The following is a 10,135-nucleotide window of genomic DNA, read 5'->3' as shown; positions in this document are numbered from 1 at the left end:
TCAGAGTATTACAATTTTGATTAAAAGGCAGAAACTCCAGAATCCTCCTCAGCATAAGGAAAACATATCCCTTTTTCAGAAACAAATTTGATCAGCAGGTTATAGACTGACACAGGCAGGGCCAGTAATATTTCTAGCAGCCAAGAAACAAGAAATGAAAGTGAAACCAGCACTTGATTAAGACCTTTCCAACAGAATAAACAGTCTGGGGTTTTGTACTTAGTTGCTATGGCTGCTCATGGGTTTGGCAATAGCCACTGGATAAAACCTTTAATCATTAGAAGCTCCCACCTAATTCAGTTTGAAGAATTAGACTTCATTAGTTATATGCAGAGCGAGATGGACTTGACATGTAGATCCACCATGCCCCAAATCATTCCTTCTCTTATTGGGCTGATCACCACTAAAAACATAGAAAGGCAGCTTCAAAATGTATTAAATTACTCAGTTAGTAGTGATGCAAAACTATTTCCTAACAGATTATGCACATCATTGCAGATATACATTTCTATTTGCGGTATGAAGAACACATCTTTGCAAGGCAGCTATGGGGCAGCTTCTCTAATGCTTTGCTATGACAGTGCCTCTTCACTGCTTTTAAAGCAGAAATAAAGGTGTCTAGGCACCTCTAGATATTGGAGGATCAAAGATGCATTCCAACTGAAATACCCACTTTCTTTCTGTTACATCACTTATAAATCCAAAAAAAATTTTCAAGGGTTTTAAAGAAAACCCTTGTGCAAGCAAAAGCATTTCTTCTGTGTCAATAAGCTCCTACTACAACATGAAGAACATTTATGTTCCACAACATAGTTACAAAAAAATCCTTCAAAAATTTCTTTACATAGGTAAGTAACACTATGCAACACTGCAGTCTTGTATTTGGAAATATGTATCTTCCTACAGCATTAAACCTCACGCTATTGCAATTTAGACCAAATGATGACACGTGTACTCTAACACAGAATGCACTAACATTATGTAATAATTACGTCAAGAAACTACCTTGTGTGTTATTAAGTTAAAACTGCAAGAAGAAACCAGGGAGTGTCTTTCACAACTAATCTTATATGAATGCCGGAGACTGGACAGCTGGTCCTTTGTTTCATGATTCATCTAAAGGATGTCACTAAGAGTATACAGTCTTGTGTTCCCATAAATTGTTTCAAAGATAAAGGAATGTTAGGCAAGTGTTTCAACAATCCCACCTATGTCTGGAACTAAGTAACCATGACATAAAAAAAAAACTGAGAAAGAACCATAAATAGACAACACAGAATCAGAACACAAATACAAAATAACCTGATTTTTATTTCGATAAAGAAATTAAACTCAATCTTAGTAGAAACAGAGTCATACACAATATCTGGCCATAAAAACCTGTATGTACAGCACAAGAAAATAACAAAAAGTTACTAGAAAATAGCAAAAAGTTACTTTTTCCAAAAACTTTTAAAATGTTGGCTCACTTGAGAGGAATTCATAATTTATTTTCATGCTTACGTTTTCTATACAGTGTAGAGCTATCCAAAATACCCGTATTCTGGAGAAACATGAAGTGCAAATTAGCACGTACAGCCACCTGCACAATTAGGCAGTGGTTAAGAGAGAAGTCTGAATCACTGTTTTAGACTCGGTTGTATCAATTCTGCCCAAGAACCACTTACCTTCTTTGTAGAATGTAGTACTATAATCTTGCAAAGTTCCAACAAAGAGACAGTCCATGCTCACTTGAATAGCTATTTTTTCCTTCCATTCTTGATTTTTTTGCAGCTTGTGGCTTTATTGCAATGTCTTAGGTAAAATCTACTGTTTTAAAGTGAGCTGTTGCTTGGATGTTTCCAAGAACATACAAATTACAGCTACGATTTCTTCTCTAAGATCAGTACATTTTATTAACATCAGTGCATTTAATCCCATAATATAGTGACAATAAACATCTTGCATAGGTTTACAGACTTTGTGAAAGGCTAAGAATAAATTCATATGATCCACTTTCCAAAGGCACAGATTTTCACATCAAATGGCACCAGTCTCTGGTCACACAGCTGCAAACTGTCTTGGAACACAGTTCCTAATCCACTTGAACAATTTTAGTTTCATGCAAGATAAAAAAAGGTTTAAGCATATGTCCAAACTAAAACATGTTTATTCATTTTTGACAATCTTTTCACTGAAGACCAAAACTTTTAAAAACTTTTTTTCTATTTTTAGGTCAGAGATTGTTAATAGCTACTCCTCAGAAACATTGGGTTGATTCGTAGTCTAGGGCAGCAGATCTGATCTAAAACCTGAATCTGTACTTTGAGAAACAGGGAGGATGGTCAAACCTGTTCCATAGGGAAAAAGACTGGGAAAGGGTCATGTGGGGCAGAGCTTGTGTTTTTGCAGCTTCTTACCCTCTAGGATCCAGATACATGGTATGGCCATGTCTAGGGCATTATATAGAAACAAAACAGATAAAGGAATGGAGTTCTGGAAAAGATACCTGAAGGCTAGAGGGCTTCTAGACACAACTGGGAAATTTCTTGCAGATAGAAGAGTGATGGGAGACCAGCAAAGGTCAGCTCATCTGCACTGGCCTGGGCCAACAACTTCAACTACTAAGGGAAGCTGGAGCTGTGCCAGACCAGTATTTCTGAAAACGGCAGAGACCCTATAGAGACTAAGACTGTATTTTGAGGAAATGCAAGGAAGCCAGTGTCATGGCCATGTGTGGCTACAGGACTCAGTTTTTTATATAAAGGGAAGTGTAACGGTGAAATAAAAAAATTTTAGTACATTAATTTATCTGAACAAGCTAGGAACATTTATTTCAGCACGTGCCTCTGATGACTTTATGAACGTGAATGATCCTTCTTAAAGAGTCAGAGGATCCTGCTGGCCCTTTAGCAGCGTGCTTTTAGCTGATAATTTCATAACTATACAGCTGCTCTTTCCCACAGCAGTAAAAGCAAGTGTAAAATTTCTGTCCATTTGCAATGACACTAAAAAACCTGACTCAAGTGGCTCTTCACAAGGTATTACCATCACCTAACCTTATTGCTACTCAAGGTTAAAAAAAAAAAAAAAAAAAAAAAAGATTAATCCTACTCTTCAAATAGCTTAGTGTACATCAAAGCCATGGAAAAATTATAATGCGAGGAACTGCCATCTTCTATATATTTGTCTGCCCATTTACAAACTAGAATTTTATTTCATGGAAAGCTAAAAACAAGCTGGTTTTGGTTTTGTAATCTTTCTGATTACATATAGTCCTCAAATTTACCATATTCCTGGCAAGCAAATCAAGTGTAATTTTCTAATTTAACAAAATTGGTTTGTCCTCTACTTATATGCAAGCACAATATTATAAATAATTTAATACTTTTAAAACTCTTCCCAATGAGATAAAAATTCTGGTTTGGGGCACTGTCACCATGCAGAAATAACTCATCTCTAGTATGAAATGAATTCCTTTATCCTGCAAAATCTAGATCTGAAAATTCTCTATTCATCTCACCCCATATTTGCAGTTCATTTCATTGTTTCAGCAAAAAAGTTGGCAATTTAAATTGGCTAGTACAGCTGCAATTGATGGGGTCCTCAGTGACTGGTGAGGACTGGCACGTACTGGACCAGTTAATAGCCAGCCAGCCATGGAGCTCAGCACTCTCCAGCCCCCTGTACTCCGAATAGGCCTCCTTATTCTGCAGACTTCCAAAAACTGTGGCAGAACAAGTCCTTTATTTCAGCTTGGCGACAGTTCTATTTATCTCAGTTCTTAGGCAACCTTCATGTGCTTGCCCATCTGGGATTATAGTCCACTTCAGCTAGAACAGAGTAAGACGGAGTCAACTGAATCAGTTAAAAATATCCTATCCCAGTAAGTGACACTGTTACATATCCACTGAATAGCCTTTTCTGGCCACCATGGAGTGCCAATTACTTATCGCAAGTTGTAATTCACTTTTTAAAACCAGTCTGGAATACTTGCCTTACAATTTGTATATAAATTATTCTATATTTCTGTTAACTTCAGATTTGAAGCTACTGAACATTTAATTTAACGCCTGTGGAATCTGGAGAAAAGTCACTGCTTCACTGATTTGCAGTTTTGGAGAAAAAAGAAAAACACAGATCTCCTCCAGAAATTTAAATTCACTGTAAGACAGTAAAATATTCTGTCTTCAGATGTTATGAGACTATTTGGAAAAAAGTTAATAGTTTTGGGGTTTTTTTCCCCTGCCTCCACCCTAACTTAGTGTTTAGGACAGTACAGATGTAAATGCAAGTCTAGAAAAATTGAACTGCTGTTTGGCTCATATCTACTGCTGAGGAAAAAAATACAAAAAGAACTGTTATAAATCAAACTGAAAGTTACATACAGGAAGCTTTAATTCACAATGATTCTAAGTGAAAAGGACGTGACACACAAGTTAATTCCCTGCCTTAAACTGGTTTTGTGCAGATGTACTTCCAAGCCTACTAAGACTCAGACCTCTTCAGCCTGCTATTATGCAAAGTGTTGTACAAACACTTGCATCATACAGTAACAGCAAAAGAATTTGTACCAATTATTCTGGCTTTATTCATCTGAGAATAAAATTATTATTTTTTGTAAGAGAAAAGGCAGCATCATCATTTAAGCTTCAGCATAAACGAAGTATGGAAACATTTTTATACATTAAACACTTGTTGACTAGTCAACAACATTATTGTAGCTCTGCTCCCTGTTCCTAGCATGGGTAATTACCAAAGCGTAAAAAAACACAGGCATGAGAAGCAAATAAACATGTGGCCAGCTTAGACTTCTCAGTCAGAATTTCTTCAGCAAACAAACACGCATCTTTGTTAAGATATTGATAAAGAATGTCAATTTTAAAAAGGTGAAAACAGTAATGGTAACATTATATTAAATATATTCTATCATTATAGAGTAACAGTATAAACATTTTGACAGTTTTCTTTTTCTTACAAGCATTCATATCTTGAATGTGAATTCTGTTTCACTGGAGTCTCTTGCTTAGAACAAAAATTATCCCAATATGCAGAATCCTCAGGTGTGACTGGAATGCCAGATGCAACTAAATCTTCAAAAGTCAATAATGTAAACTGTGGTTCGTTAGGCTCCATGCAACATACCTAAGGAAAAAATACGTATTCGTATTACAGGAATCAATAAATCTCAATTTTCTCCCTGCGATATTCCTTGTCCGGTTTAAACTACACATTGCTTACAGAAGAAAAAAGAAAATATTCCAGTTGAGACCAATGTCACTGTCCCTAGTTTATGCTATACAGTGACTAACAGAAGCATGTAACAGGTCACATGGAAAAAGCAGTTTTTCATTGAAGCTTAGTTCACAAAACTGAAAGAACAGGGGACACAGAATGCTGCAAATACCACAGAATGAATGTTTAAGTCCAGAAAAAAGCAAGAAAAATCCCACCAACAAATAAAATGTAGTTAATTCTCCAGCAGACATGACTACTTGAGATGATAGTGTAAGGATTTATTCCACTAGAGGTGTGCCTATTCATATTCTTTTTAATACCAGCAATCACTGGGGTTGTGCATGCTTCTCTCAAACTCATGCTATTTAAGGACAGAAGTGGTCACAATCAATCCACAATTCCCCATGTTAAATCCAGATTAAGTGCAGACTAAGATATTACAGATGAGAGTGTCACGGTCTCTGTGTTCCACCACTTCAAGAAAAATCACATGGCAAAGGAAAAAGGTTAATTTTTTTGAGCACATTACTGTGCAGCCTGTTGTATGCTGTCTGAAAGTGTAATTCTTTCCAGACACCAGAGCAAACAGTACAGCTGCATGAATCGAACATGAATACAGCTGATCCTTCTAAATTCAGCATTTGTTCAAGCAACATATTCTCAATGTTTAATATTTCATAGAATTCAACAGGACTACTCTGCAATAGGGTTATTCTGTACATCACACAAACTGACACATTTTTGATGCAGACTAAGGTACTGTTAACTTCTTGCGGAGCGAACACTGGTATCTGGCAATTACAGGATGGCTGAAACTGGAAAAAGAGCTCTGCAGGTCATGTGGTCTAACTTCCCTGCTCAAGCAAGGCCACCTAGAGTTAGTTGCCCAGGCCCGCGTTCAGATGGCTTTTGAATATCACCGAGAATGGAGACTCCACAACCTCCTTGGGCAATCTCAGTCACCTTTGCAGTGAAAAAAAAAAAAAAAAAATGTTTTCTGATGTTCAGAGGGAACAACCTGTGTGTCAGCTTGTGCCCACTGTCTCTGGTCCTGCAACTGGGCACCAATGAAAAGAGCCTGGCTCTGTCAAATTTGCACCCTCCCTTCAGGTATTTATATACTTTACTAAGATCCCCTAAAGCCTTCTCTTTTCCAGGCTGAACAATCCCAGCTCTCTCAGCTTTTCCTCATAGGAGAGATGTTCCAGTCTCTTAACTTCATTTGTGGTACTTCGCTGGACCTTCCAGTATGTCCGTGTTTCTCTTGTACTGACCAGCCCAGAGCTGAACACAGCACCCTAGATGTGGCATCACCAGTGCTGAGCAGAAGGGAAGGATCATCTCCCTTGACCTGTTGCCAATATTTTGTCTAATGCAGCCCAGGATACCATAGCCTTCTATGCTGCAAGAGCCCATTGCTGGTTCACATTCAGTCTGGTGTCCACCAGGATCCCGAATGCCTTTTCTGCAAAGCTGCTTTCCAGCTGGCTGGCCACCAGCATGTCCTGGTGCCTGGGGTTGCTCCTCTGCAGGTGCAGGACTTTGCACTTACTGTTGAACTCCATGAGGTTCCTGTCAGTCCATTTCTCCAGCCTGTTGAGGTCTCTTTGGATGGCATCACAACCCCCTGGCATATCAGCCACTCCTCCCAGTTTGTGTCACCAGCAAACCTGCTGAGGGTATACTGCCCCATCATCCAGATCATTTATGAAGATGCTAAACAGGACAGGATCTAGTTTTGAACCCTGGGGTACATTGCTAATTACTGGCCTCCAGTGACACTTCATGCCGCTCATCACCACCCTCTGTGCCCAACTATTTCGCCAGTTTTCAGTTCACCTCACTGTCTGCTTATCCAGCCCATACATCAACATTTTCTCTAGGAGGATCTTATCAGAGCACACATCAGAGATAAAAGATACTGAAGCCTAGGTAGAGAATAGCCACTGCTCTCCCCTCATCTACCAGGCCAGTCATTTCACTGTAGAAGTTTACCAATTTGGTCAAGCATGACTTTCTCTTGGTGAAGCTATGCTCACTCCTCCTAACAATTTCTTTGTCCTTGATGTGCCTGGAAACGGTTTCCAGAGTTAGCTGCTCTGCCACCTTTCCGGAGATGGAGGTGAGACTGACAGGCTTATAATTCCCTGGGTCCTCCTTCTTGAAGATGAAGTGACACTTCCTTTTCTCCAGCCTTTGGGCACCTCTCCCAGTTGCCATGATGAACCTAAGATTATTGAGAGAGGCCGTGCAATGACAGCTGACAGCAGCATCCTGTAACAGCTCATGGAATTATGTACGTCCTGTTTGCTTATGTATTCCCTGACTTGGTCCTCTTCCAAGGGTACATCTTCCTTGCTCTTTCCCCTCTCATCCCTGGAACCTGAGATTCCTGAAGGCTGGTCTTGCTAAGAAAGACTGAGGGAAAAGGCTGAGGTACCAGATGCCGCCTTCACATGTTCTATGCACTTGAGGCCTCCATCTTATAGAGCAAAAGGCCTGCATCTTCCCTAGTCTTCACTTTAGCCTCTATGCACTTACGGAAGCCCTTCTTGGTTCCTTGGACATCCATGGCTTTAGCTTTCCTAATTTTGTCCCTGGATGCTCAGACAATGTTTCTGTATTCCTCCCAGGTTACTAGTTCTCATTTCCATTCTCTTTATGCTTCCTTTTCATGTTTCAGTTTGGCTAGAAGCCCTGTCTTTATACACACAGGCCTCCTGGCCTTTTTGCCTGACTTCATACGCATTGGAATGGAACTCTCTTGAGCTTGGATGAGGTGATCCTCAAATATCAAGCAGCTTTCTTGGGCCCCACTTCCCTGCAAGGCCTTATCCCTTAGGACTCTTCCAAGCAGATCTTTGACCTCAAAGTCTGCTGTCCTCAAGTCCAGGGTTCTAAGCCCTCCTCCCTGCCCCCAGGACCCTGAACTCCATCATTTCACCTTCACCGTAGCAAAGGCCGCCTTTGACCTTCACAACCCCAACAAGCCCCTTCTTGCTGGCGAGGAGGAGGTCCAGCAAAACATCTCTCCTAGTTGCTTCCTCTGTCACTTAAAGGAGGAAGTTGTTGTCAGTGGACTCCAGGAACCCCCTGGGTTGCTTATGTCCTGCTGTGTCTCTCCACAGATTTTGGGGTGGTAAGTGCCCCATGAGGAGCAGGGCCTACAAACAGGATGCTGCTCCTATCTGTCTGTAGAAGGCCTCACACACACTTGTACTTCCTGGTCAGGTAGCCTAGAGCAGACACCCACCATAATCACCCTGACTTGCCCTCTCCTTAACCCTAATCCATAAACTCATCTGGGTCCTCATCTATCCCCAGGCAGAGCTCCAGCACTCCAGCTGCTCTCTCATGTGAAAAGCAAATCCCCCTCCCTCATCTTCCCTATCTGTCCTTCCTAAAGAGCCCCTTGATCACAACACTCCAGCCATGGGAGCCATCCCACCATGTCTCCATGATCCTAACAAGTTCATAGCCCTGCAACTGCACACAGATCTCTAACTCATCGTGTTTATTCCTCATACTGCATGCACTAATCTACAGGCTCTTTAGAGAGGCATCCCAGCATATTGAGTTCCTGGAGAAGGTTTGGGGGATGTGTCCATAACTGTGCCTTGTAGGTGTTCACTTATATGCAAATGGAGGTGACACAGTCTAAGGCTTCCTGTCACATCTATGAAGGTTGGTCAGTGAACAGGTAAAACAGCAAAAATGTCTATTCTCTGCTTCCATGTTTGAGCCGTAAACAACTGTTAGGAATAAATGCAGAGACAACTAAATGGTTTGTGTTTGTTGTAACAGCATAGAAAGACTCAAAGTTGTCCAATGCAGACTGAAAGCAAAAGTTAATTGAGCAGCCTGTCACTTTATATCCTCACACAAGTGACATGGTGTTGAGACATGCCTGTTCATCTGGCATTTTGGAGATGAGGTAAAGCTGCAGGAACTGTGCCTAGAGCCCTGCAAGTGACATCACAGATGTACACCAAATATGAACCAAGCCTCGGAACTAAGTAGACTGTTAACAGATCTAGTTTGAACTTCAGCACATGCTTGTCTGAAGGGAAACGCGTTCTGATTGAATTATCAGAAGTCCTGTGAAATTTAGCAAGTGATACATGAAAAGGTATTTTATATCCTACATATGAATTATGAAGAACTGTAAACTCAGCCATCCTTCATTGAGACTTACATCAGATAACTGTCTAGATCTAGGTTAAAAGTGGAGAAAAATATTCAAGCATATAGGAGTCACTGGCAGACATTTTGTTAAGATTCTTGACACTAGAGAATTTAAGTTATAGTATGTTAAAGTAACAATTGGTCTTTCCTATGAATTGTAGGTATTTGCCGTCAAGTTGGGAAGAAAGCTCACTGGAAGTACATGTTTTTCAAACAGGACATAATGAATTACTACTCTGATAGCAGAGAGGGAACAGAAACAAGCACTGACATCCTGAAACAAGTGCATTATGTCTACACACAATTTCTTTTTTTTAAACTAAGATGAAGAACGCCTTTTCCTCTCAACACATCTAGTAATACATATAATCCTTTCACACAGTTCTGCTAGAAAGAGAGAAAGCCACTTTCATTTCCTCCATATTCCTGTTAGGAGTCTTGAAAAGACACAATGCAACAATACAGAAATTTCCACTTCATATTGGGGAGTCACAGAATACTCACTTGTCCTATTTAAAATGACCTTTTTTCAGTGAATTGAGATAATGAAATTCAGGTCATCACAAATTTAGTCAGTGGACAAGTATGCCTTTGAGACCTTCTTGATACAATGACTTTTCATCGGAACTCTTGATATCATGTCTATTCTTTCTATGATAATTTTAAGATGTGTGACAGTGACGATGAAGGTCAATACTTAAAAATTGTGGATTTTTGTAGACTACTTAGTTGT

General features: G+C 39.9%; 1 protein-coding gene across 2 annotated transcripts in view; it reads right to left on the bottom strand.

The window, feature by feature from the left end:
* Positions 1 to 1,291: 1,291 nt before the first annotated feature.
* Positions 1,292 to 10,135, bottom strand: part of AASDHPPT (aminoadipate-semialdehyde dehydrogenase-phosphopantetheinyl transferase) — a 37,087-nt gene continuing 28,243 nt past the window's right edge. For both annotated transcript variants that reach the window (XM_080377102.1, XM_080377103.1), the window contains one exon: positions 1,292 to 5,124. In XM_080377102.1, the coding sequence (XP_080233228.1) occupies positions 4,954 to 5,124 (171 nt within the window). In that variant the 3' untranslated portion in view covers positions 1,292 to 4,953. The remainder of the gene's footprint in view (positions 5,125 to 10,135) is intronic.

The sequence above is a fragment of the Falco punctatus genome (assembly GCF_963210335.1).
Source record: "Falco punctatus genome assembly, chromosome: 2".
Lineage (NCBI taxonomy): Eukaryota > Metazoa > Chordata > Aves > Falconiformes > Falconidae > Falco > Falco punctatus.
This window is presented reverse-complemented; position numbering and strand designations above follow the sequence as displayed.